General features: G+C 43.4%; 1 protein-coding gene across 1 annotated transcript in view; it reads left to right on the top strand.

Moving 5' to 3' along the window:
- CERS3 (ceramide synthase 3) overlaps positions 1-25,793 on the top strand; it is an 85,939-nt gene extending 60,146 nt beyond the window's left edge. The window contains exons 11-12 of the mRNA XM_037145884.2: positions 4,823-4,976; positions 24,711-25,793. Of these exons, the coding sequence (XP_037001779.1) occupies positions 4,823-4,976; positions 24,711-24,878 (322 nt within the window). The 3' untranslated portion in view covers positions 24,879-25,793. The remainder of the gene's footprint in view (positions 1-4,822; positions 4,977-24,710) is intronic.
- Positions 25,794-27,590: the final 1,797 nt, after the last annotated feature.

The raw sequence follows: 27,590 nt of genomic DNA, 5'->3' as shown, positions 1-27,590 counted from the left end.
GCCGTCTGTGTTCCGGTTGTCTGTTGATCCAGGGATGTCTTCTACTGCTCTGTGCCCTCACCACTGGATCTGGCCCAGGACCAGAGCGCAGTCAGTTGTCACTCATCTGGACCAGTGCTTGCTTGCTGCTTCTTTGCCTATCATGTCCTCGACACTGTTGAAGCATTTAGTCCCCCTGTTTGTTGTCAGGTGAAGAGTTTACATATCCCCAGGGCCACACAGCTAGTTATGAAAGAACCAAAACTAGAAATAGGACATTGGGAAGACAGAACAGATATATTTCAAATTAACCTACTAATTTGGATGATTAAGAGCAGGCAGCATTTTCCCTTCCTAAGTTTTTAAAGTTTTCTTCAACTGCATGGTCACTTTGAAATATAAGATGCCTCTGTAATATCAGGTAGGCAGTTACTCACCTGTAGAACCAGTATTGGTTATCCTGAAATGGCTTGATGCACATGCCTACAGTTAACAAGGAAAAAAGACCTTTAACTTTATTTTCATTAGAAAAATACAACTTTGTGGTGGTTGCCTTTCCTAGCCCAGCAAAACCAACTACCATGCATACCAATGATGTGATTTTTTAACAAACCATCTGAACTCCAGTGACTGAAAGAGTGAAGATGGGAAACAAAACCAGAAACATGGAAAAGGCCAATGGAGCTTTGCAGCCCATGGACACAGTCGTAGTATATCCATCTGGGCAGATTAAAGGCCAGTGGACGGAGCAGAATGGCTCCAGGAATTGAGAACGGCAGTCTGTTGGCCTTCTCTGTGAAAGGGGAAATTCCATGCTTCCTGTAAAGTAAACAAGTGTGCTAGTGTCGGTGTGCTCGCACATGTGCCTGCACACGTGGTGCACGTAGGTTAGGGACCCAATCACAAGGGCAGACATGTTTTCTTCCTTTCCTCATTCTTCCTTTAGCAAAAGATAAGAATTTGGGATTGAGAGGCTGGGCCATCCTTTCGTGAGGACACTGAGACCCATAGACAGAGGTCCTGAAAGTGTCCCTGCAGCCCCATAACCTGTTGTCCCCAGGATCGCAGGGGCTGCTCCCTTCCGAGTCCCTGTCCATTTGGTGAAGCCCCTCTCTTTCTGTCTTCCTACAGAACATGTTCAGGCCACACAGGGTCCCCATTTCTTCTGAGTCTGCTCTTCCCCTCCAGCGTCTTCCTTTGTTTCCTCACGAAGTCGAAAATCCAGCCAGTTCTGCAGCACTCTCCTGGGTGTTGCTCTTCCGGCATTATTCATGCAGCACTCTGCCACAGGGAAGGGGGCTGTAGTGGAAAAGTAGTTGTTGCCATGGCGATAGTGATCGTAATACTGCAGCCCCCCCACGTCCACAAGGGTAACTTCCAGCCCCCAGTGGATGCCCTGAAACCGTGGATAGTACTGAACCCATATACCCTGTGTTTCTCCTATACACATGTATTTGTGATAAAGTTTAATTATAAGTTAGGCACAGTTGAAAGGGAGAATGGCATTCTAGGCTGAGTACAGGGTAAAACATACAACTGCCTAACAGTGCAGCAAATCAGAATGGCAGATAAGCTTTATGAATGTTATTTCCTTTTGACCTTTGGAGAACATGGGTGTGAATCTCATAGGTCCACTTACACACAGATTTTTTTCAATACATACTTTAAATGTATTTTGTCTTCCTTATGATTTTCTTAATATTTTCTCTAGTGTACTTTATTGTATGGATGCATATATAAAACATATAACGTGCAAAAAGGGTGAAAGTTATACGCAGACTATCAGTTGTGTGGAGGGTAGTAGGCTCCCCCACCACCTTGTTGGTCAAGGGCCCAGTGTGTTAGTGACGGGGGTGAGAACGGCCTCTCGAAGTGTGCCGTGGGGTCAGCTATAAGGAAAGCAGTGGGCACATTTGGTTACAAAGCCTCTCAAAATGCATTTGTTATAAAACATAAAGAAGGTTAAAAGAATCTGGCTGTGTAATGACATTTAACATGGTTTTAAAGTACTGTGGCTGTCCTTAATACATAAACAGCGTTTATGAATCAATGGAAATAGTAAACACCTCAATTGAAAAACAGGTAGAGACGGTGAAAAAGCAGTTCACCAAAGTTTAAATCAAAAGAACCAAACTAAAATATATACACCCACATACATATACCCACACACAAGAAATAAAAATGTAAATATAAACCATGCAATGTTTAGACAGATGATGATCTAAAATCACTGTTACAGTGCTGGTCCAGATCTGAGGGAGCAGGTTCTCTCTTACACAGCAGTCTTTGTACTGTCATGAAAATTTGGAAGCAATTTAAATGTCTGTCAATAAGGGATTACATAAATTAATCAATGATGATACCTCTAGATGGATTTCTGTGCAGCTGTGGCATAGGATGGTATATAGCAGTGGTCAGCAAACTACGACTCATAGGCCCAACCTGGCCCACCAATTGTTTTTGTTAATAGGCTTTTGTTGGCACACAGCCACAGCCATTGATCGAGGCACTGATTGTCTATGGCTGCTTTCTCACTGCAGTAGCAGCATTGAGTAGTTGCAACAAAGACCAAACAGCCCAGAAGGCTGAAATACTGCATGTTCCTCTGTTCCTTTATAAAGTGTCCTCTCACCTCTGATATGCAGATTGTATTCATTGACATGGAAAGCTCTCTATAACATACTATTGAGTGATAAAAGCAGAATACAAAAAAATTGTATGAATAGCATGATCCCTGTTATAGAAAATCACATGGTAATGGGCAAGGGGGGAAAAAGCACCTTAAAGATTATTTTTAGGAAAGAGGACTTAAATTAGATTCACCAAAACGTAGTAGGTTACCTGTGAGTTGTGAATTTTAGGTGATTTTGATTTAACATCTTTATATTTCTCTATAATTCCTAAGTTTTAAAAAAATATTTGCAAAGTAAAAAGGATAAGTGGCTATATTATCTTTGTTATGCAGAGTTCAGAGTTCATATACTTGCCTTTTGCATGGATAAAGAACTGAGAAAGAGGAAACAAAGCTACTGAGCAGACATAGGGAGCTGTCAGCCCTGCAAATTATGAGAGTTGACACTGTTTTGCTTTTTAAGTTGAATTTTAAGCACATTTGATCCTGGTCAGGGGGCATTGAAACTCTTCTTTCATGAATTGCTGGTGGCATTATAAATTATTACAGTCTTGAAAAATTTTATGGTAAAGCCTTAATAGCTTTTAATATACACCTTGAAACAGTAATCTCACATTTAGACATAAACACTCCTGAAGAAATGACTTTCACTTTGGGAAAGACTTATATACACCAGTAGGTTCACAGAGTGTGACATGATTTTGATTTACAGCTAATGAAATTGAATGTCAAATCCCACCCACGTGACTTTTACCACAGTGGCAAACGTCTCTGGAGGACAGTCCCCATGCTGATGAGGGTGAGGAAGGGCTGCATTCTCGTGCATTGCTGGTGCAGTGCCACTGCCACCCCAGAGAACCGGTTTCAGTTTCTTGTGAAGTTCAGTGTAACACCCGACACTTCCACCCTGTGTATTTACCCTTGAGAAATGAAAACTTACGTTCACACAAAAACCTGTACATGAACATTTATAGCAGTTCTATTTGTAATTGTGAAAAACTGGAAACAATGCAAATGCTCTTCAGTGGGTGAATAGATAGGAAATCTGTCGCATGTCCAAAAGACGGGAAACCACTCAGTATCCAAAAGGAGCACGCTACTGATGCCCTGCACAAAGCTCAAAGACTCTGTGCCGAGTGAAAGAAGGCCATCTCAAAGATGACGTGTTGTGTGTTCCATTTATGTGGCCTTGTGAAAAGGTAAAAGCAAAGGGCTGGAGTGCAGTAAGTGCTTGCCAATCGTCAGGCGTTGGTAGAGCAACTGCACAGGGATAGCGCGGGGTCCCGGGGGCGATGACGGGTCTATTCTCTGTCCTAACTGCACAGATGCATGCCTGTGTTACAGATCATAGAGCTGCACACCAAAACACAGTCCATTTTATTATATGTGATTTTAAAAAGGAAATTAAAATAAATATATAAAGGATACAATTGAAAGATCATATGCAAAAATTATAATGCTGTTTGTTTAAAATGATGGTATTATAGGCAACTTCCTTTTTTATTTGCCCATTTTTATATGAATAAATTATTTTTAGTATTAGAATAAAATACTTACAAACAAACCTATCTAAGAACCCTAAAACCACAGTAGTGCTTTAAGTCCGGGGAGGAAATAGGCAGCCCTTCCTGCTGCAGTAGCACCTGAAGGTACAGTGTGTCTGGGGTCATCAAGGCCAGTTCAGACTGGGTCTAGGAGTCCGTTTATGAAATTAATAAAGTATGCAGTTCACTTTAGGAAGTTATAGTAGAAATTTTGCTTCTTTAAAAGCCTCTTTTGTCTGGAAGACTTACTTTTGTGGAATTTCCTCTTCACCTTTGATGCCAAATAAATGAGATAAGGCAATGATCACCCCATGTAAGCACGAACTACCCTATTTGTTCTGCATATCTGGGAAGGTGAATAGGGTGCTCTTCTGCTTGCAAAGAGGAAGCTGAGGTACAGGATTCTTGGAGTGAGGGCTGTGTGGCTATAAAAATTCCATTTGCTTTAACTTTTCTCCCAGGAGGCAGACTATACTTTTTTTCATGGCTTGCCAATAATGATATAAAAGTTAATATTATCATATTGTTTTCTATTGAGAATTTCCTGGACATCATTAGAAATGAAATAAATGTTGCATGCCTTGGGAGGAAAAGTATCTGCTTTCTCGCTGAAAATTCACAAGTACTTGGACTACAATGAAATGCTCTCATCTGTTTGGTTTTTCAGGATTTTATATTGCACGCTGATTATACCTCTGCACTACCTCGATCCTTTTTTCTCCTACATCTTCCTCAATCTGCAGCTCATGGTCCTGCAAGTCCTTCACCTGTACTGGGGTTACTTCATCCTGAAGATGCTCAAAAGATGCATATTCACGAAGGTAAGGGTTGTGCGAGTCTTCCTGCTCTGAACAAGTCGGCTCCAGGGCTGGACTGAAGGCGCGGCCCAGACCGTGTGGAGCAGTCAGTCTACTTAACTTACAGTTAACCAGAATTCTTTTTTTATTTGATCATTATTAATAATGTTTTTAAAAATTTAACTAGATTTTTCATTAAAAAGCATGTCTCTGAGGTGCTTTTAAGAAATTGCTTTTATTAGAGGGCAAGTTATTTTTAAAAGATTTTTTTATCCACATGTTGATTGCTGTTTTAAAAAAACGTCCCAATGAGTCTCCTTTGGCTCTAGTTTGGGACAAGCTTTATGGTGATAGTTGAGCAATATTGTAGAGCCTTATGTTTACCTTTGCTGAGCATCTAATTTGCACATGACTTTCTCCCCCCAGATTTTCTCCTACTCTCTGAAACATTGGGTATCATCTGGCTATACGTGAAAACATCTTTTTTCCTAAATAACAAATTGATAATACACTTTAGACAATATGTGGGTTTCTTGTTTATTTGTTTTGTTTTGTTTTGAATTCAGCTCTGGATTTTAATTTCAGAACAGGGAAGGGGGGCTTTAGAAATGAGTAGGACACAATCACTGCCACTGGGGAGCAGCCCAGCATCCACTGGGTACACACCTGCTAGCAACTGCCTCCCTTGTTCAGAACGTCCCTGTGCTGAAGAGAGGTCCCAGAGCCCTGCTGTGGAAGACGAAAGAGAGATCGGCCCAAGGGGCTAGGGCAAGTTTCACTGAGTAGATAGAAATTGACTTTAGCCCTTAAGGCAAGTAAAAAAAAATCAGATCTTGGCTTCTCTTTGTGTGAAAATCCTACGTCTAAAGAGCTGAAGGATCATTCAAGGTGAAAGCTACAGCTGGCCCACTTTCACGGGCTACCATCTTTGTGTAACACAGCATTGTATGACTATCAGAATGAGTGACTTGTGGATAATGGATATGCTGGTAATTTGATGAGTTCATTTTTGATCAACTCTCAGACTAATTCCTTTTCCTACTGTATGTAGTAAGTGTGACTCAACGATCATTGAGGAGTTGACGGTGAATTGATAATCAACCTTCTACCACGTATTAGCTTCTAGATCTAGACAGAGGTATAGGAAATTGGACTACATCTCAAACCAAATCCTGAAAGCTGAGTGGTTTTTTTTTAACTAAATGACTGTCCAGAGCCTGTTTTCTGGAGAGTAGACTTTCCATTAGGGTTGGAGTGCCAAGAAAAATTTTCATTGACTGATTCTCGTTTATTAATATTCTAAATAGCTTTCCTATGATCTCTGCCAATGTTACTTTATCTCTGAGTGACTGATAAAGTTGAAGTAACTGAGATAAGCCTAAGAATTTGAGTGTTTAGACAATTGCACATCAGGGGTTGGAGGAAAGGAAGGACACTGCACTGAACCTGCCTTACTGGGGTCAAGCCTTCCTAGAGCTCCTGTCCCCTTATTAACTGTCAATGACAGGAATCACAGGCCTGGGAGGGAGCCAGGCTGAACAAAACTTGGAAACCAGAAGATGCTCTTGTTTGGTTTCCTTATGATTTTCATTTGTCTGATCTCTAATGGGTGATACCAGGCCTAACTAAAAACCCAGTGGGCCAGGGAGCTGTGGACAGGAAGTCCTGCTTTCTCCTGCTGTACTTTGGAAAAGCTGTTTCCAATTGCAGGCTGACAGCCACAGTGGAGGCCCCCGCAGCCCTAATCACTGCAGTTCCTATGACTTCAGCTGGCTTACATGTGCACTCTGTTTTCCACAGCAGTGGCAAAGCTGGCTGTGAAATCCACGTGTGCCTCCAGAGCCATAAAGCCGCCTCTTAAAGAATGCTATTTCAAGGCATAGTTGCACTGCAACAGGGTGGAGGGGGATAGAGGCGGGAGCTGAAATTCTTAGAGGAACAACTAACAAGTAAGATTTCAATGCTGTTGAATACATGTTTAACATTTAACACACACCTCAATTGTTACTAAGGTGACTAATTCTTGGGTATTTAATCAATGGGATTGCAGAAGTTCATAGGTCCCCCAAAATTTATTTTAAATCTTACAACAGAGATTGAGAATTTGTCCCTTTAAGTTCCCTCTGCCTGGTAGGCCCTTAACACATAATTCTGAACATGCAAATCAATAGATAATTTGGCGCAGCAAACCACACATTTTTGGGTGGAGAGTTACAAAATAATTTATTACTCTTTGTATAGTTTCCATGAGTTTGCATGGTAGAATGAAAAAGACAAAAGTGATTACACTTCTTTTTTTATTATTAGTATTGACACTACTATGTGACTTTTGAAGTAATCACATCTTATTTTTCCCAAACAATGGGGTCAGTGCACAGATAGGATGAATGGGAGCCTACCACTTATTTCTGTTGCTGCATGTATTAAAATAGGAATATCACTGTAGCTTTGGGGACTCTAAAATATACAGACCATGGTCAGCAGGCATCTTGCTGCTTAAGAGCAAGACTTGGCACTGGACTCTCACTGGGTCCTCTGAAATTGTGATTTTGTGGTGAGCTACCAGCCCACACCTCACATCGGAAGTACGACACGCAGATGGGTTCATCTTGTCATTCTCTCTGCAAATGTGAGAAGTGCTTTCAGGGGAAGTGAGAAGGGGCAGAGCATGCTTTTGTTAGTATTGCCTAAGAAAACTCGACCATCCTAAGCTTTTCTTTTCTTCTCTGTAAATATCATGCTGGGTGCTGGCCAACTCAAGCATGTCTCTGTGACATCTTAGACTGGTGCGTAGCCAAGGACGGAGGGAGGAGCTACAAAGCCAGGATGGAGAAACTAGCCCCTTGGCAATCTGCCCCAGACATCTGCTCTCGACAGGAAGTGCCTCTTAAGTTCACAGAATGACACTTCACACACACCGAACTGCTGCAGTTAAAGAAAGGAGCCCTGTAACAGACATGGGAAACTGAGGCCTCCAGCAAATTCATGTGGTAATTTCATGGCAGAGCCAAGACTAGTGCACTAGCACCTGAGTCTCCTGACTTGCAGTATTTCTCCTTGTCTAATTATTCTCTATTCAAACAATTGTTCTTTATTTGAAATGACCAGAAAGTTAATTTAAAATATTTGTATGGAGTAAAAAACAGTTAGTACATAAACAAATCATAAATGCAGCAACAAGTCCTTGCACTTATTTTTGGACTCTTTAAGAGCATAGGAAGATGTCTTATAATTATTTCTTTAATTCCCAAGTAACTTCCTAGTAAGCAATTTGGGTAATAGCTAAGAGTTCAGATTCTATGTGCATTCAAATCTGAGCTCTCCTTTTTACTGGCCATGTGATCTATTCACTGCCTCAGTTTCCTCACCTGCAAAATGGGGTTGATGCAGTTAGTAACTGCCTTGTCAGATAGAGCCCTGGTATTGGTGTTTGGCACCCACTAAGCACATGACAAGTGTTAGCTGCCATTATCATTATCATCATCATCACTATTTACTCAGGTTCTTTGTGCCAAATCCCAGAGAGCCTGTGAATTCCAAGGAGCTTGGCAATTGGCTCCCAGTCAAGCTCTCTCCGACTCTCTCTCAGATAACGCCGCAGCTGATGTCAGGTGTCAGAGCCCTTGACTTGCAGCCAAGGGCTCCAGTGACAGTTTGCTAAGCTGTCTTCTGCCAGCTGACTTTCATGACTCACACTCTGGATGACACTTTCTCTCTGATGTCAGCATGTTAGGGAAGACATACCAAATTTGTAACATCCAAGAAGCCCCCAGGTCTCTTTTGTTAGTAGGCAGCTGTGGATGTAAAACCTGCCCTTTACTGAAGAAGAAAAACATGACAAAAATATCACAAGGACTGATGATTGACATAGGGTATTACAGAGATGCCTACCACCTTACAGTTCCAGAGTTCCAAATATAGATTAACTGGCTTAACAATCTATTCAAAAAATAACAGTGGAAGTTGTAAACTTGTAATGATTTTAAAAACTGTGCAGAATTGCTTGGCTTAAAAAAATTCAAATCTGAATATTTTTCCCCACTACGCATTCAACTCAGCACAAAGAAAGAATCCTAAAGAATTTTAGAACTGGCAGAGGCCACTAAATGTCTGCCATGACTTCTTCCTCAAGGCCTTAATGATTATATTGCGTTTGCCACCCAGTCCCCACATCAGAGTGTGGCCTCTTTTACAGAGGAAGAGAGTGAAGGTGAGTGGAGTTGTGTGACTTGGCCCAAGGTCACGGGGGAGTGGGAAGTCGCATGCATGAAGCCTGAGAGTGGAGAGCCCACATGGCTAATGCTGTGATCCTCTGTCGCCTGGTAGTTCTGTGTGGTGAACATATGTCCTCCAAACAGGAATGATTCATGTTTCACGTGTGTGTGTGTATGTGTGTGTGTGTGTGTGTGGTGTGGCTTACCTTCAGTCCTCACACACTCCATCATGTTATTGTTGATTTTGCTCAGTTCTTTTTATCATTACCTTACAAATGATCGATGAAGGAGTGCCAGATCTTCATCAACAGGCTCTTTTAAGAGAATCTCACTAACAGTAGCCCCACTAGGGGATTTTCTGGCTCAAAGCAATCATAAACCAGGGCTTTCATAAACCTGCAAGTGTGAAGTTGTTTAAGTCAAAGTAGGGGAGACAGCCCTCCGCAGGGCTCTAAGATAATAATAGAAAGAAAATGAACCATGAGTGGGGCTCAGGGCCTATGACTGCACTGGCCTCTTCCAGCTCCCTGCACCCCCAGAATTCCTGTTGCTTTGCCGTGGACTGGGAGGCCTCTGTGATCAACCCCAGGCACACAGAGCACACCGAGATGAATGCTCTGGGGACGATGGAGAAGGAGGTGGCACAGAGGTGCAGGGAGAGGGTCACCTACCCAGACGGAGAATAAGGCTCAGAGAGAGAACTGGAACTTTTTCATAAATACCTTTTTCCTATACCAGCTTAACGTTGCCCGGACACTTTCTTATAACTGGGATGTTCCACATCTTTTTCCAAGTTGTTCAGAAATCATTCTGCCTTTTTTTTCTTTCTCTGAAGCGTCCCTTCTCTCTGTTAGGACAGTCCTGACTGTGCATACCCAAGTGCGGCTGAGACAACTGCATGTTTCTCCAGCTCTCAGTTCCAGGCGAACTGATGTCTGATGGAGAGAGATTACATTAGGATTTTTCAATAAGTAGCACAAGTCTTTGTTTAAGTTATCTTCAGCCTGCCCTCTGTTCCTCTGGAACTGGGCACGGGAAGCAGCTGGGTGCCAGCCGCTGAGCGCTGACTGTGACTGCTCGCAGGCTTCAGCTGCTGGGTGTGTCTCTTTAAAAATGGCACATCTCACTTTTTTCCCATTGGCCATGGGTTATTTAATTATGTGAATGATTTTCCATACTTCGTCACGTTAGCTCCCTTTATGCATACTCCCAAATGCCTTGCGCACGTGTCTTCTGACAGTGGTTTGAAGACCACTTCTTTGGAGTTCTTTGGAGTTCTTTGCAGGTACTGGGCTACTCTCATCATTTGGTGGACAGGAAGTCAGTGACGCTGTTGTAAAGTGAAGGGACTTGTCCAAACGAGAGCCTGTCCAGTGACCGCATTTCTGAGCCTACCAGCGGGTACTCAAATCCCCCCTTTCCTCTGTCCCAAATGCTGACCCTGATGTCACCCTGAGTCGCGGATTGTGTCTTGCTGAAGTTGAAAAGGAGGGTGAGGGATGGAGAAAGAGCCAAGTACAAAACAGAGAAGAGAAGCTCTGACATGGTTTCACCAAAAAAGAATGGATTTTTGTATATTCCTGAAAGAACCAACATCTTCCATCTTACTCGTAGAGAAACAGACACAAACACACACACAAACACAGGTGCACACCTGAGTCTCTCTGTCAGCTCAGACAAGGGGAAACACACAATTCATGGTGTGTTCATAAACCTACGCACTCAATCCAGGGTGTGAAAGTTTTATGAATGGGCTCGTGATAAAAGCAGCTGCGGGGGAGAAGGTGCCCTGGTCAGCATCGTCCTCGTCAGTCTGCACAGCTGCCTTCCCAGCCCCACCCACTATGTAAGACTCAGCAGAGAGCTCTTATTTGTGTAAGACACAAGAGAAACTTTATTTCTGCAAGCTTTATTCAGTTTATGGATATGGGTAAGATAAATTGTTTTGAAAACATTTTCATTTTGACATCACATGGGCTCTGACACCTGAATGCTTTACGAGGCAGATGGCTCTGTCCATGTTCTGTTCTGGGAATGGCAGGGATGCCCTCTGGGGCACTCTGGCGCTCTCGGTGGGGCTGTTTTCTGCAAGTGGTTCCACCCTGGCATGTGCAGCAGACTCAGGACACCCAGAGAGGGCAGCGCTGGGCGCAGGCACTCTGTGTGGTCCTGCAGTCAGCTCTGTGTTCTTGCCTGTGCCCTGTTGTTGCCATCAGGCCTCAGCCTCAACGTACTTCTGGCAACTTGGACTGGGTGGGTGCCACTGTGCACTTTCAGTGTGACCCTGGGACCCATGGTCATGCCTTCCAAGGGAGTGGAATTGGCCATTCTCACTCATTTGGCTGGGCTGGGACCACTGACCCAGCCTCTAGAGCACCCAGTCACAGAGGTCTGGACACAGCAGGGCCGTGGGGTGAGGTCAGAGCTGGTCCTATGTAGTAGCCACAATGTATGACTACTTATATCATGATTTGGTAGATGCCTCTAAATCTGCTGGCAACCCTAATGTCTCCTTTACCCACTTAATCTGGATGCAAGACAGTAGAAAGAACGTGAAGCAAGTCCAGGCGCTGGGAGGAGCACAGGGTCCTGGTCCAGGAAGAGACACTGATGTGGGGAGGGAAAACCCAGCAAAGGTGTGGGGGAGCTCAGAAGCAAACTTGCCTACCTTCTACAGCCATTGTTCCCCAGATCAGTTGTGAGTGTGCCCACGTGTGTGTGTGTGTGTGTGTGTGTGAGGGAGTGCAGGGAGCTGGACTGGGCAGAGGGAGAAGTAGGACTGATGTAGTTGCAACAAGGGCCTTGGCCAGCCCTGAGAAAAGTTCTAGAGCTGCTGGGTGATGTCCCTTCAGAGATGTCCCAGTGGAGGCAAAGGGGCTGGGGCTCTCTCCCCCAACATTATTCTGTCACCAATCCTGACTGCGCTCTGGAGAGGAAGTATAACTCTGGGCAAGGCAGCTCCCTTCAGCCAAAGATAGTACCAGAGAGGACCCTGCTCTGTGCCTCCCACAGCTGGGGACTAGACTTGGGGTCCAGGAGGGGCCTTTGGGCCATGCACCAGTGTCCGCACGGCCTCCTGTCCCTGCAGCCCCACCCCAAACCTAATGCCAGTCCCCATGAAGAGGACTACACTCAGCTTCTGCAGGGAGACAGACAAGAATCTGAAGTCGTAAAGGGCTTGTTGTAACAGATGTCGCAGTACACACCTCCCATGCAGTCTTGAAGATGCCTCAGTCACGGAGAACAGCCAGAGCAGCCCAGAGCCACACACGGCCCTCAGATGCCGCCTGGTGTGCCCTCCCTCCACCCCCTGGCTCCACTTCTGTGGACCAGACCAGTCCAATTCTTTCAGCCATACCCCTACAACCTGCTTGTGAGTCTCTTCACCTGCCTGGCCACTCTCTTGTGTCACTTTATCCAGATTCGCCTCTCAGTGAGCATCGATTTCTAGATATGAACTGACTAATGCAAAGCGAGGCAGGTGAAAAGTGCTTCCATCCATACATAGCAGAGGTTTGTACCAAGTTGCTGTTAATTCATTTTGAGCCTGAAATGGATTAAAATAGACTCTTAAGTTTTTTTCATGTGCGCAGAGCCACACTTCCTCTGTTTGGGGGTTGTCTGGTGGTGGTGGTGATTTTCATTGTAAGTTACATTCCTTCTTGTTAAACCATTTTGCCTGATCAGCTCATTGTGTGAGCCTTTTGTTTAAGAATGGGTAAGCATGATATTTGGTGACAGATGCTTAACCGTTTCTGAGGACCTTTTGTCTAAAAGGCCTGTTAAAGGGATTCATGAATATTCTGTATAGGCCAGCTCATGAGAAAAAAATGGTTATTATTTTGCTTGATGTGTAGTTTAACCAAGGGAGGACTGAAACCATATTTAAGACTAATGCAGAATAAAGGTTAGTGCCCACAGCCAGAAGAACTCCCAGGATGCCCCCTTTTCATTTCAGATCAACGTGGTACATACTGGCCATGGTAACTGCAATGGGCCAGAACGAGCGGTGGAGCCTTAAAAGAAAAACACAGGCCAGGTCCCAGCTCAGACCAGTTAATCAGAACCTGTGGGGTTGGGACCCAGATGTTGGGCCTTTTGATAGTCTTCCTCTTCCTCTGACTCAAGTGATCCTCACTTGCCTCCTCGGGCTGGGAGCCGCTGGGTTGAGAGCTGCAGTACCAGCTGTGTGTGTGCTCCACCACTGGACACCTGTCCAGGACGCCCCCCCCAGGTCTGCCGGCAAACAAGCAGAGATCGCTGTGCTCTCCCCCACATCCATGGGGTGGGTGGACGTTACCCCAGCAGATGCTCCCATTCTGCCGATGCTGATGAGCAGTAGACGTTCGTGTTACACAGATGTCCTGTGCTAAGCAGTCCTTGTAAATGAAAATTTAGACTGCTGAAACAAGCACTTGGAGATTCTTTCCTTTGTAGAAAAACACAGTTCCTAAATAAATAGTGCATTCTCCAGAGAACTGAAGACACGACTCATTTTACAAGATGGTTTACTAATTATTTTTAAACAACTGTCTGTTATGGACAGTGAGGCATGCTGGTATTTCATATTGTCTTTCAGGACTAAAATGACCCCTGATGTACAGAGACTAAAGAAATCAAACTCATTTGAAATCATGAAATTTTAAAACTTGAAAGGCCGTTAGGAAACAAATTGCTTCAACAACTGCATTTTACAGAGCGTGGCGATCTGCAGAGACTGTAGTCCAACGAACAGCCCGAGGGCCGAGGGGTGGGGGCTGACCGGCAGCCTGGACCATGAGCCCTGGGGCAGCCTGGACACCCCCTGGAGCTGCTGGGAAATGCAGCGTCTTGGGCCCCAGCAGAGACTTCTGCAGAGAGTCTGTGTCTTGTCAGGAGCTCTCGGTGCTTAATAAGCTCATTAAAGTTTGAGAGGCACAGTCTAGAAAACTCATATTCTAGATAACTAACAGGAAATTTCCACGTACTTTAGCCAGGTCTCAGAGAACCCAATTTAAACTTAATGCAGCTTCTTTGAGGAGCAAAAATGAAAAACTCAATTGTTTTTTTTCTGTGACCCTGTCAACTTGGGTAATAAGAACTAATATTAAAAAAAAAGAATGTATTTTGATAGTAGTTTAGAAAATTGAATTCTTTGAGTGAATGCACTTTTTCATACAGTTAAAGCAAAAAGTTTGCCTTCAGAACAGCATAAAATGCTTATTATATTGTTCTTTGTTTCATTGCCAACTATGGGTTTAAATGCAAAGCCATTGAAGAAGCAGTGGGACAGTATGAGTCATTCGTGACCTCCTGGGCTTTGACATGACTGCAGACCACAGATTCCCCAGCACAGAGTTTCATTAAAGCATTTAAAACACACGACTACGACTTATTGAAACTACAGTTACAGATGTTATTCCCAGAGGTGTATGGGAGTGCTGGGCAGAAAGTCTACATTAGCATCCTTGCAATAATTTTTGAGGAATACAAACTAGGGCCAGATAGTTACCTTCACTAATAGATAAATCCCAATTAATTGATAGAGTTATATATTCTGGAATCTTAAAATATGAGGAAAAAATCACATAAAAATAAAGCCAAGGTGTAGACATCAGGGGTGACTTTAGATTTATCATATTCACTTTTTTTGGGGAGGGGGCAGAGATGAAAGAGCTAAGCCGTGAGTGAGTTGAGTGGCCCGGTTGAGTTAGGCACACAGTGTAGCTGTGGGTGGGAGTATGTGAGATATGCAGCTGGGGGTTGATGCTGTACATGTGAGGGTGAACCAAAGGAAAGGGCCTTGTGCTCAAAGAAGAGTGAACTGTCTTTACATGTTTGAACCATTGATTGATGTTAGCAGCAAGTACACAGATTTCTTTTGGACAATTTTACTATAATTCCTAGAGCTGTGTGTGGTGGGGAGGGTGTACATCTTTTGCTCATATCAGCACCAGATAAAAATGAGAGTAGATGAACTTCAACGTCCCTTCCATCCCTCTGGGTGCTGTCCTTTTTTGTGTAATATCCCCTATACCTCAAATGTACTGCTCCAATCCAAGCCACTGGTGCTCCTGTCCCTGAGTGCTCCACCTGTGACCAGCCTGGGCCCCCTCTGGCCTCTTCTGCTCGGCAGCAGGGAACACTGTTGCATGTAAACCATTAGAGCAGAAGCTCTCTGAGGACGGGCACTTTGTTTTGGTCACCGATATGGTAGCAGTACCTTGGACAGTGCTACACAGTGGCTTCTAGTTGGACTGGGAAGTAACTTTGGACTTCTGACCAGGACTGCGAAACCCATTCTCTGACAAGTACCCCATCAAATGAATATTCCTCAGTCTGTCTATCCTCCTGTGTACAGCCATTGCCACCACAGATGTCCTCACGTAGTTCTCCTTGGGGCCGAAGGGGAGAGTTTCTCTGTAAGTGGAATTGCTGAGCCAAACGGACGAGCTGCGGCCAAGCAGTTGTTTCAGATGAAGTGTCTCAGGGTCTCTTGCACCCTGCATCCTCTCCAGCTTTTGGTATCATCAGACTTTTCAATGTTTACCAGTTTGGTGAACATGAGATTTCGTCTCATTTCAATTTGCCCTTTTGTGCTTACTAAGATGGAACATTTTGTGTACTTTATCAGTCAATAGTGTAGCCTCATCTGTGAAATGCCTGCTTTCCTGTCACGTTAGATTTTTTTCCTTCTTAATGGTGCATATGAGTTCTTTGTTGGACGTTAACATTTGAGATGAACTTTAACATTTCAATTTTAACACATTTTTCTGGGATATATACTTAATCCTCTGTCTTGCTATGGTTATTTTTTAAGTCCTAGTGATGTTTTTCAGAATGATTTTCATATCTTTGCTTAGTTAGAGTTGTGGAACTTTCAGGCTGTGGAATCTAAAGCTGTTTCTAAAGGTCGCAAAATGGGGCAATTTAGAGAATATGCTGATTTTAATGGTTTAAGTCCCTGAAGCAAATTACATTTATGAAGTCCAATCATTTCTTATATCTGTCACAGTTTGGTGATTACCAGAGTCTGGTGCATTATAAATCTATTTTTAGGTAATATAGAGAACATGAAAGAAATCCTTGCATTTTTATCAAGTTCCAAGCTCTGCTGCCACTAAGCCCTGTCACTCAGCTGGGTGGCATCCCGTCCTACAGCTTTAATGTCATCTGGAAAATGAGCATATCTAACCAGACGCTCTCCGGAATCCAGCTGGCCCTAAAGCTTTCTTTTTCTCTTAGAAGATCATTTCAAAAGCCCTTAAGCCTTAGCAAAATGAGATCATTTCTTAAGGAACATATTGTAGAGACATTGATAGCAGCAAGTGTAATGAAAAAAAAACCATCAGTGGAAAATAGAACATATCCTGTTTTCGCACTGGTGAATTGGAACAGTTTAAAAAGCCACTTTTGAGTCTGGCTCTGAAATTCAAGAGAAGGCATTCTGTGTACACAAACCAGTCACAAAGATTGGGAACCACGAATAAGCCAGGCTTAGGGCATGTTTTTTTGAGCCAAAATCTACAGGACTCACAAGACTTGAGATACTGCTTTCACTCCTACTCAGGACTGGAGGGAGCCAGGTCTATGGTCATGGTCCCCATATTTTGTGTCTAAGAGATCTGACACCAGCCAAAGCAAGTGAGCATGTAACAAAAGAGTGTTAAGCATTTTCTCACGGGCCCTCTGAAAGAAAAGGACACTCAGGAAATGCTGGACATGCATCCTTTGTATTAGTGATGCTCCAGTGCTTGCCTACAAGTCTTTGGATGTGATCCAGCCCAGCCCTGTGCCCTGCCCCTAGGACATGCCCTTCAGGGGGGGATGCTGGCTTCAACGTGGCTTTAATCCGTGGGAGGTCATCTGTCCCAGTTTCAGGGTGTGTTATTTCTCTCAGCATCGGGGACACTCTCAGGCTGCTGTGTTTCCATCAACCCCACCCTCAGAGCAACGTCTTCTCTGCGCTGGGAGTGCCCCGCTGACGACACTCCCCGGAGTGATGTGGGGGCTCCGGGCCCCTAATAAGACTAATAACAAGGTCTCCCCTTGTTAGCACACAAGTAACTTCTCTCTCTTTCTCTTTTTAACCATCATTTTGCATAATCAAAGGGAGTTTATGGCAAAGGGGGAAGGGGACTCTTAAAAGGCCTTGCAAAAAAGTATATCTCTCCACTTCCAATTGTGGAATGAATAATATTGTTAATACTGTATTCCAGAAGACCCAGGTCATTTCTGGGAAGAATTCAGTTGAATACTAGGTGTCTTTGCTAATTTTAGAAAGAAATTATCTGAAGTTCTCGAAGTAGTAATGTGGTCTCTGTAATGAGACCCCAAGGGGGAGCCAGTCTAGTACAGGATGGTGAGCATTTGTACTGTGGTGAGCTTTGCCCAGTGCGACAGCTGTGGACCAGGTAGCTACAGCCCTTCGGCTGCTGAGGCCCAGGTCTACCCATCACTCTTCAAAAAAGGTTTTGGATCCTTCTTTGCCCATGTACTTTCTCGAGCCTTTACTGATTTGTGGGAGGATTCAGGGCCAACAATTTGCACAAAACAAGTTCCACCAGCCCAGTGACAATTAAGAAGTGGGGGAGTAAAGGATGCTGGTGAACACTAAAACAATAGAACACTAGAACAATAAAAGGGAAGGGCGATACAGGAAAAGCTGGCTGATCCCAAGAGAGGGATTCAGCTGTTTATTCAGGCACCGCCTTGGTGCTCCATTGGTGCAGAAAGGTAGAGTTTCAGAAAACACTGTGGCTTGCTGTTCAGCAACACGTGGATTCCTTGTTCCCCTAGAGCAAGTGTGACTTGTTCTCGATTTCTCCTGAGGGTTGAGATTACGGGGAAAGATCTGCAGTTGTTGTAAAAAGGTGTTTTGCAGAGTATGGTATGTGACTTAGACTTCAAACTTTTTTAATTTCAGTTGATTAGAAAAGTCTTGTTTTTTTCCCCCTAGAATACTTTAGCCAGTATTTTCAAACTAGGGGCTACAAGTCATTAAAAGGTGCCAAATCAGTTTCATAGATTTTTCCCATCATTTTTTTAAAACATAAAATAGAATAGAACATGCCACTGCTGGTCTCACACACACAAAAAGATTGGTTGGCACTTCTGATTGCTGATGAGTTTCATTACTTCACATTCAGTGCTTCAGAGTCGGTCCTGATGGCACGAAGGCAAAGTCAGAGGAGGGCGAAGGTGTGATGAGACAGTGGTGCTCAGCCTGGCAGGAGGAGAGGAGAAGGGCGTTCTTCTGCTGGGCACCGACCTCAGTGTCCTGTCTTTCCAGGTTTCATGCAGGTGACTCCAGCAGAGGTCTGTAGAGCACCATGATTCAGGTGTCTAAGCTTAGATCAGGGTTTTCATACCATCTGCGTCTCTTAGCTGTGTGGCCTTGTGATAGTTACTGAACCCCTTTGAGCCTCATGCTCCTCTCTTTAAAATAGGGAGGATGGCTCCTGTGTCCCGGGGTTGCTGTGAGAAGGAAATGTTACTGTTCACACTAACTGCTTCGTCTAGCACACGGGTTGCCCAGCGCATGGGTGCTTGTTGCCTGGTTGTTTCTAGCAGCTTTATTCCTAATCGCCCGATCTTGGAAGCAACCAGGATGCCCCACCATGAGTGATAGATACACAGACCGTGGCCCATCAGGATAATGGGATATTCTTTGGCACTAAAAAGAGGTGAGCTATTAGGTTATGAAGGAAAGGGGGAAACTCGAATGCACATTATCGAGTAAAAGAAGACAATCTGAAAAGGCTAAATACTGTTTGACTCTGGTAAAGACAAAGCTACGGAGACAATAAAAAGGTCAGTGGTTACCAGGGGTTGGGAGGGAGGGGCGAACAGGTGGGGCACTGAGTAGTCTTAGGGCACTGCAAAAAATCCTGTCAGGGTTTCCTAGCTGTTACTGTTGTAGAATAGATGGCATATACATGATAACATTGAACATCATATTGGGTTTTATTAATTAAATTGCACACTTTCCAATTTACATTATTCAAGCATGAGTAAAGTGCCACCACCTACACATCCACCAAGCAAACCCCCACCCCCAGGAAACCCTCCCGGGGCCTGGTTCAACATCTTGGGCCATGGTTCTTAATCCTGCTGGACCCTCACCCCCAGCACTGGCCTGAAATCAAATTTCGAGGTAACGTGACTCACCTACAACCATAATTTCAAAAAGCAATATGGTGTCCAACTGTAATGAAAAAGAAACAAGATGAAAGACGTTTCTGATAAATATGCATTTCATGTGTAACATATGTGCATGGCTCCACTCAGCAGGATGCTGAAGGCGACAGATGCTTTTTGCCTCTGTGCAGACTAACTGCGAACGGGGCAGCTGCTCACACATTGAACAGGCACACTGTGGCTTGGGGGACTCAGATGTCACTGCAAGTCTTGCCATCAGTGGCTTGGTTTTCCAAAACTGTGAAGTTCTGAACAAAAAAAAGTAGAGTCTTCCTTTGATTTATGTACATAGTTGCATTCCTGGAAAATTGAGAATATATTAAAACCATGCAAGAATTACTGTGCTTGAATGTAAAGGGGAATTAGATTCTGGGCTTGGATAATTATAAACAGGGTTTCGCCGACATGCCAGTCTGGCAGCCCATTTAGACGTCATGCATGTTGGAGGATGGCCGGCAGCCCCAGCCACTGTTCCCTAGAAGTCAGTAGTGCCCCACCCTTTGTAACTCTGAGATGCCATAAGTTTCCAAAGGGCTCCATGTAGTCCAGGACTTCTTCCTCGAGGTGAGGCTGCTGGAGGATGTGGCTCAGGGCGATGGGGGGCACTCTTGAGCACCAGCTTATTTCTCAGCCAAAGTGGCTCTGCAAGTCCTGGAGAGCTGCTTTTCTGGAGAGAAATCAGTTTCTTTGTTCTGATTCAAATTTCCCCTACAAAAATTTTTTTTGAGAAAGGAAAAGAAGGCCCAAGGGGCCCTGTCCATGAAAGCAAATGTCAGCCAAGTGAGGCCCTTTCCTGGCCAACTCCCTCTGCAGGGGAGCCCTGTGACCCCGGATCCCAGTACATCAGAGAGTGGGTGCCTTTCTCAGATGCATCTTAACTGATGAGACGCCAAGTTTATTCTTCAGCGTTTTTGATGAGTCTGTGTATTCTGAGACCCTTTCTGTGTTTTTGTGGAAAAGTGGAGATGGGCAGAGCAGAACCTGTGAAGTGAATTTCCACGATTAAGCCAGCAGAATGTGTGGCAGGCTTTGGTCCTTTACGAAAGCCAGGTTTGTGTGGAGATTGTGTACAGAGGGAGGTATTTGGTTACATATGCTCCCCTCTCCCTGAAAACCTCTACAAGTGGTCAGTTTTAATCTGCGGGTCACAAAAGAAAAAAATAACTCATGTGGTCGTGGATGTCACCTTAAGAGACGATGTGTGAGGAAACGGCCTCTGTCCATGTTTTGTTGGGTTTTTTTTCCCCTAGTCTGGGTTCAATAGAGATGCTTGGGAGCTGGTTTGGAGGGTGAGGGATCACGCCTGACACTTGCCTCGCCCAGGGCTTGAGTTCTCAGTATTGTCTTAATAAGTTGCACCATCTGTTATCTTTCACAATGAAGTCCAATCTGTCGCAATTCCTTGTGCAGGAGCAATGAGATTCTTCCAAGGGTTTTCCTCCCAGCTTTGAGAACACCACAAGAGAAGAGGAGAAACATAGTTCTTGATTAAGAATTGTCCTCGAAGGAGTCCCTGCATGAAGAAAAGAGTAAACATCCTAATTACCAACAGCAAAAGTCTTCTGGCAATGTTTACTGGGAAAATCATATTGATGGTTTTCTAAAAAGAAGTAGTTTTAAGGTTTATTTTAAAACTTATCAGTAAAACAGATTCTCATTTTCTGTGGGCAGTCTATGCATTTTAACACAGACACAGATTTGTGCGGTCATTACCATAACCTGAGTACAGAAGGATTCCATCACCCCAAATACCTGCTTCTGCCACCCCAGGTCCTGGCAGACACTCACCTCTCCTCCATCCCCATAGTACATCATAGAGGAGGTGACCTTCTGAAACTAACTTTTTTTACTCAGCATGCCTTTGAGATTCGTGCACCTTATAAATGTCCATAGTCTGTTCCTTTTCATCAGTAAGCAGTATTTCATTGTGTGGATGGGCCTGGTCGAAGAACACTGGGGTTGCTTCCAGTTTTCGGCAGTTATGAACGGAGCTGTTAGAAACATTTGGTTTCGTTAGAATATAACATTCATTTTTCTAGGGTAGATACTTGGAGAAAAGATTGCTGAGATATGCACCAAAGATATATTTAACTTTATAAGTAGCTGTCAAGCTGTTTTCCAAAGCGTCTGTACCATGTTGTCTTTTCATCAGCAATGCGTGTGTTTTCTTCCAGCCACTCTGTCTCCTCATTGGCACTTGGTTCTTTTAGTGCTTTTACTTTCAGCTGTTCTATTGGCTGAGATCTGTAGTTCTGTTGCATCATATTGTTAATGTGTCTTTTCCTAAGGACCAATGAGGTTGAACATATTTCCATAAGCTTATTTGACATCCTGTGTCCTCTTTGAAGAACCGTCTATTTTTACATCTTTTGCCCAGTTTTAAATGGTTTTGTTTTTTCCTTCTTGTTGAGTTTTGAGAATTCTTTATTATGTATACAGGTTACATATGAGATTTGAAAATATTATTTCCCAGTTTTCAGCTTGTCTTCTGATTCTCTACATAGTGTACTAATTTTTAATTTTCATGAAGTTTTTTTTTTAATGGAATAGGCTTTTTGTGCCATGTCTAAGAACCCATCATCACCCAGCCCAAGGTCATGGATTTTGTTCTAAAAGTTTTATTGTTTTATATTTAGATCTGTGATCCATTTTGAGTTGACTTTTATATAAAGTATGACATTCCAATCAGAGATTAATCTTTTGCTGATGGATTTCTCAGTGTTTCAGCCATTGTCGAAAAGACTATTCTTTCTTCATTTAATTGCTTTTTCACCTTTGTCAAAACTCAGTTGGTCGTATTTGCATGGGTTTGTTTCTAGGTTCTCTGTTCCGTTGATCTGTGTGTTTGTCTCTGTGCAATACTATTTAGTCTTGGTTACTGTAACTTCATAGTAAGTCTTCAAATTGGGTACTTTGAATCCTTCAACTCTTTTATTTTGGAATTGTTTTAGCTGTTTTACATTCTGGTTCCTTTGACTCCATATAAATTTTAGAATCAGCTTGTCTATATGTACAAGAAAACTTGCTGCAATTTTGATATTTGTGGAATCCATAAGTCAATTTGGGGATAATTAACACTTTTACTATGTTAAATTTTTTTACCAATGAATGTAGTATGTCTCTCTAATTATTTAGCTCTTTGATTTCTTTCAACAGAATTTTGGAGGTTTTCCATATAGATCCTATATATGCTGTGTTATACTTATACCTAAGTGTTTTATTTTGGGAACTATTGTAAACATTACTGATTATTAAATTTCAGCCTTTAGTTGGACATTGCTAGTTGTGTTAGTTTCCTGTGCCTGCTATGACAAATCACCACAAACTTAGAGTCTTAAAACAATAGAAACTTACTTTCTTACACTCCTATGGGCCAGAAGTCTATGTTCAGTTCTGAGTCGAAATCGAGGTGTAGCAGGGTTTGGCTCCCCCCAGGGACCTCCGGGGCGGAATCTGTTCTTTGCATCTTCAAACTCTTAGTGACTGCCAGCATCCCTCGGCTTGTGGCTCCATCACTTCACTCTCTACCCTGTCTTCCTACTCGCCTCCTCTGTGTCAAAGCTTCGTCTGCCGTAATCTTCTCATCCCAAGGCCCTAACTTAATCACATGTGAGGGAATGTTCACGAGTTCCAGGAATGCGGGCCTAATATCTTTGAGGACATTTTTCTGAGTGCTGCAGTAGTGTTTAGAAATCAATACTGTATGTGTGTGTGTGTGATTTTGTGTTAATATTATATTTTGCAGGCTTAGTGCTAAACTTTTTAATTCTAAGAGTTTTTGGAAAGATTCTTTGGATTTTTCTTTATAGGTAATCATGTCATCTGCAAGTAGGGGCACTTTATTTACAATCTGCTTGACATTTATTCTTTTGATTTATTGCATTGACTAAGACTTCCAATACAATGTCGAACAGGAGTGTTAAAAGTGGACATCCTTGCCTTGTGCCTGGGGGAAAGCATTCAGTTAGTCACTGTTAAGTGTGATGTGAGCTTCCATTCTTTGCTGAGGTTTTTGTCTTTATTGTGGATGAAAGTTAAATGTTGTCATACAGTTTTCTGCATCAGTTGATATAATCATTTATTTTTCCTTTATTAGATTATTAATATAATAGATTACGTTAATTGATTTCTAAATATTGTACTGGCCTTGTATTATGGGGACAAGTCCTACTTCATTGTGGTGTATTATTATGTTTATGCATTCCTGGTTTTAACTTGGAATACTTTGTGGAGGATGTTTATGTTTATGTTTATGTTTATGTTTATGTTTATGAGACACATTGGTCTGCAGTTGTCTTTTCTTACATGGTCTTTGGTTTTGGTGTCAGGGTAATTGTGGTCTCATAAAAAATTGATGTTTTCCCTCTTATGTTTTATGGAAGACATTGTGGAGATTTGGTATTATTTCTTCTTTATACATTTCACAGAATTTGCCAATGAAACCATCTGGACTTGATATAATTCTTTTTCAGAAGATTTTAAACAACAAATTTATTTTTTCATAGTTATATGATCATTTGGCTTTCCTATAATATCATTTTGAGTGAATTTTGGTGTTTGTAGTTTTTGAAAAACTGGTCCATCTATATAAATTATAAAACATATATCCAGAGAGTTGTACGTAGTGTTTTGTTATTTTTGTGTGTGCGTGATGTCTGTGGTATCGACAGCCATTTCCCCTTCCTATTTTCTGATAATTTGTGCCTTCCCTGTTTTTTTGGTCAGCCTCACTAGTGATTTATCAATTTTATGGATATATTCAAAGAACCAGATTTTGGTTTTGTAGCTTTTTTTTTTTTTTTTACTGTTTCTGGTTTTATTGACATCTTACCTTTACCATTTTCTTCCTTTTGCTTTCTTTGGGCTTACTTTGCTCTTTCCCCCCCCCCCAGCTTCTTAAGGTGGAAGCTCAAGTTATTTAAAACTTTTTTCTTTTCTAATATAAACATTTAAAATGCTATAAATATTCTTATAAGCACTACATTAGCTACATCTGACAAATTTTAAAATGTGTTTTCATTTTAGTTCAAAATATTTAAAAATATTTTTTGAAATGTGCTTTGTGATTCATTGTTTGTGTATTGTTTACTTTCCAAGTTCTCGAGATTTTCCTATTACATTTTTTATATTGACTCTTAGTTTAATTCTATTATGACCCAAAACACACTTTGCATAGTTTCAGTTCTGTGTGTTGAGGTTTGTTTTGTGACTCATGATGTGTTCTGTCTCAGTGAATGTTTCATTGTTCAGACAGTGGGTTTTGTTTGAAAGTGGACATACCTGTGAACTGGGCCCACTGGTTTGCTTATTCGCTCAAGACTTGCTAGAAGGCTGTCACTCATAGCCCATTCTTTCCTTTGTCTAGAACATCCAGGATGTGAGAAGTGATGATGAGGAGGAGTATGAAGAAGAGGATGAGGAAGAAGAGAAGGAGGAGAAGGAAGAGGCCACCGAAAGCAAAGAGAAAGACTGTTTGAAGAATGGACTTGGGACCGACAGGAACCTCATTCCCAATGGCCAGCATGGCCGTTAGCTCGAAGCCCACGTAGGTCCTGGGCACCCTGTGTGGTGAGGACTGCTGGGAGCCGGAAGTGCTGCCCCTCGTCATGGTGGCCCACAGGACTCCCAGGGACCCTGAATTCTGCCCTTCCTCTTTCTAACCCCCCTTCAAATGTATTTAACAAAATGTTGTTGAATTGTGTTAAAATGTTAAATATAAGTGTTTCCATGGATTTACTGCAGTTAGGACTCAGACTGGTCAAAGATTTCAAAGGTCTCTCCAGAGAAATGTTTTGGTTCTAACTGTTGTGTTCGTTCATTGGAGACATTGGCCTTTTCAGGAACTCTCTTTGCTATGGGCCTTTCGCCTTCCTGCCTGGCTCATCCTAAGGTGGTGTGAGAAGTGTGCTAAGTTAACCCACTTTCTCCTGGTATGTTTGGCCACAGAGAGCAGCTCATTTCCCAAAAATGAATTAGAGGTGGCAGTAGAGCAGGGACAGAAGCAGCAAACCAGAAGACCAGGCTTCCAGGCCCCTGGGCCACTTCCTGTCCCTGGCTTGTCATTTAAACCCTCCCATGCCTTGGCGCTTCATCTCTCCTGTGGGAATAGTAGTGCCTGCCCCGCCCACCTCACGGGACTGGAGCAGGGATCCAAGAGACAGCAGGACTGCAAGTGCCTGCTGTCAGCTGTGGTGCAACTGTCACCTGACCCTCTTTTCACTACGATTCCAGCTCTGTTTGCGAGACAGAAACTCTGGCTAGGCTTGGCATGGAATGGCCTGAACGGACAACCACTGTCTTAAAAGAATTCCCATTAAAAGTATCTGGAAATACCTGGAAATACAAATACCCAAAAGGCTGTTCCCATTATATTCGGTAACTATTTATCAGTCCCCAAGGGTAATTCTCAGATTCCCCCCTCCCTCGGGCCCAATGGCCTAGGGGAGGGAGTTTGGGCCTTGTGTTTCCTCCTTTTGTGTGGGTCTCTCATTCTTTTCTTTAGAAGGGGACCTTTCTTGCTGCTGCCCTAAGCACCCTCTTCAGGCCAGCAGAGCTACCCAGCATGCCGTAGGGCCCACCTGGGGGGCCTGTGTGTGTGGGGGGCGGGGGTACCATTTTCTCACTGAGCCATTATCACCCAGAAAGCCTGAGCACTCTACTTAATCTCTGCTGTCCAGCCCAGTCAGAGTGGAGAATAGTAAAACAGATCAGAGAGGCTAGAAATACCCCCAAGACTGCCCAAGGGCAGGTGCTAGAGTCAGTGACAGCCCCTGGGGCCCCCTGCATCTCCGGGGGGATGGAGAGGAGATGCTCTGGGTCCCCACAGGGACATGTCTCCTGAGCCCAGCAGGCAGAATGGGCCCCAGGGACGTCTTAGGTTTCTGCCGACTGAGGAGAGACCCAGCCTGGCAGAGGAGGAGCCTGTGCAGAGTATGCAGCCTACCCCCAACCCCCAGTCTTCCGTACTTTGTGCTCATACTGTGTACCTTCATCTTGTCTCACTCAGGGCCCGTAGTTAAAGCCAAGTGAGAGCTAGGACTGTGGGACCTTAAAGCAAACAGGCTCCGCCGGCACGGGCTGCGGCCCCGGAGCAGGACAGCACAGTGCGCAGTGAAGGTATCTGCACTTTCTTTTCCTAAAAAGATATTTTCGAAACCTCGGGTTAAAGCAAAACCCAAACTGAAACCCTTCAGGATTCTTTCCCCAACAGAATCCCCTTTTGAGGAATTGTTCTCTACATAATATTTGCTTTTAATGAGTATAATGCATTGTATGTATAATGCTATTTTATAATCTAAAGTGCCTCCACTCAGTTAAGGGCATAACTGTTGAATTATTAATATTATATTATTCTTTTTTGGTGGAAGAAGAGCACATTAAGATTTTATTTTTTAATGTTTTTAGTTAGCAGAGTTTTTTCTTTGATTTATTTTGGTCTCGTCTCTTGTCTTCTTAAGGTAAAAAAATTGCTTATTTGCTGCTCTACCCTCCAGTTGTTTTCATACTTGAATGTTGAAGGTAAAATTGCTATGCCAGTTCCCACCATCTCTGATACAGCTAGGGCGCTGAACTGCCTCTTAAAGGTAGATGAGCGTGCTTGCGACATCCTTTAGGGCTTTGGTGTTGATCTGAAAGTAACCTCTTTTTCTACAGGAAATGGGGCTCCTACTATGCCAGCTGACTTTAGGAAAATGCAGTTTACCCCGCCACCAATGTCACTGTAATGGTAGTGACTTACAGTCAAACACAGACAGAAAGCAGCACGCATGGGGACAGAGCAGCTTCAGCACACACGTTGCTTGGCTTCTGAGAGATCATCACTGGTCTCACCTAGTTGTGGAAACCATCTGCGTGTCCAGTAGAAATGCCCTGCCGGGAATCAGAGGGCACAGAGCCAAGTTAGGGGGTTAGGGCTGCTGGCCTCGGGGCACCAGGCACCAGGCGAGAGGTGGTGGGTTGGTCTTGACTGGGGTGAGCCTCTTGGACATGCATAGTGTAGACAGACAGACACCTATGGGTAGGACTCTAACCTGCGTCATGGCACCTGGGCCCTGGGGCACAAGGCACTGTTGTGACGCTAGTACTAAGAAAAAGGACTGATCCTCAAGGTGTTTTCTCATCCCCCTTTTCTGTGCCTTCCTTTCAGAGGTAGAGGAGAAAATAGGGTCTAGATCGATGGTTCAGTTAGCTGTCCATCAGAATTACCTACGGAGCTTAAAACACACCTTGCCTGTTCTACATTTTG

Source organism: Artibeus jamaicensis, unplaced genomic scaffold, assembly GCF_021234435.1.
Source record: "Artibeus jamaicensis isolate MK-2021 breed Jamaican fruit bat unplaced genomic scaffold, CSHL_Jam_final scaffold_612, whole genome shotgun sequence".
In the NCBI taxonomy this organism is placed as follows: domain Eukaryota; kingdom Metazoa; phylum Chordata; class Mammalia; order Chiroptera; family Phyllostomidae; genus Artibeus; species Artibeus jamaicensis.
Note: the sequence above shows the minus strand (reverse complement) of the source record. Positions and strands in the feature narration are given on the sequence as shown.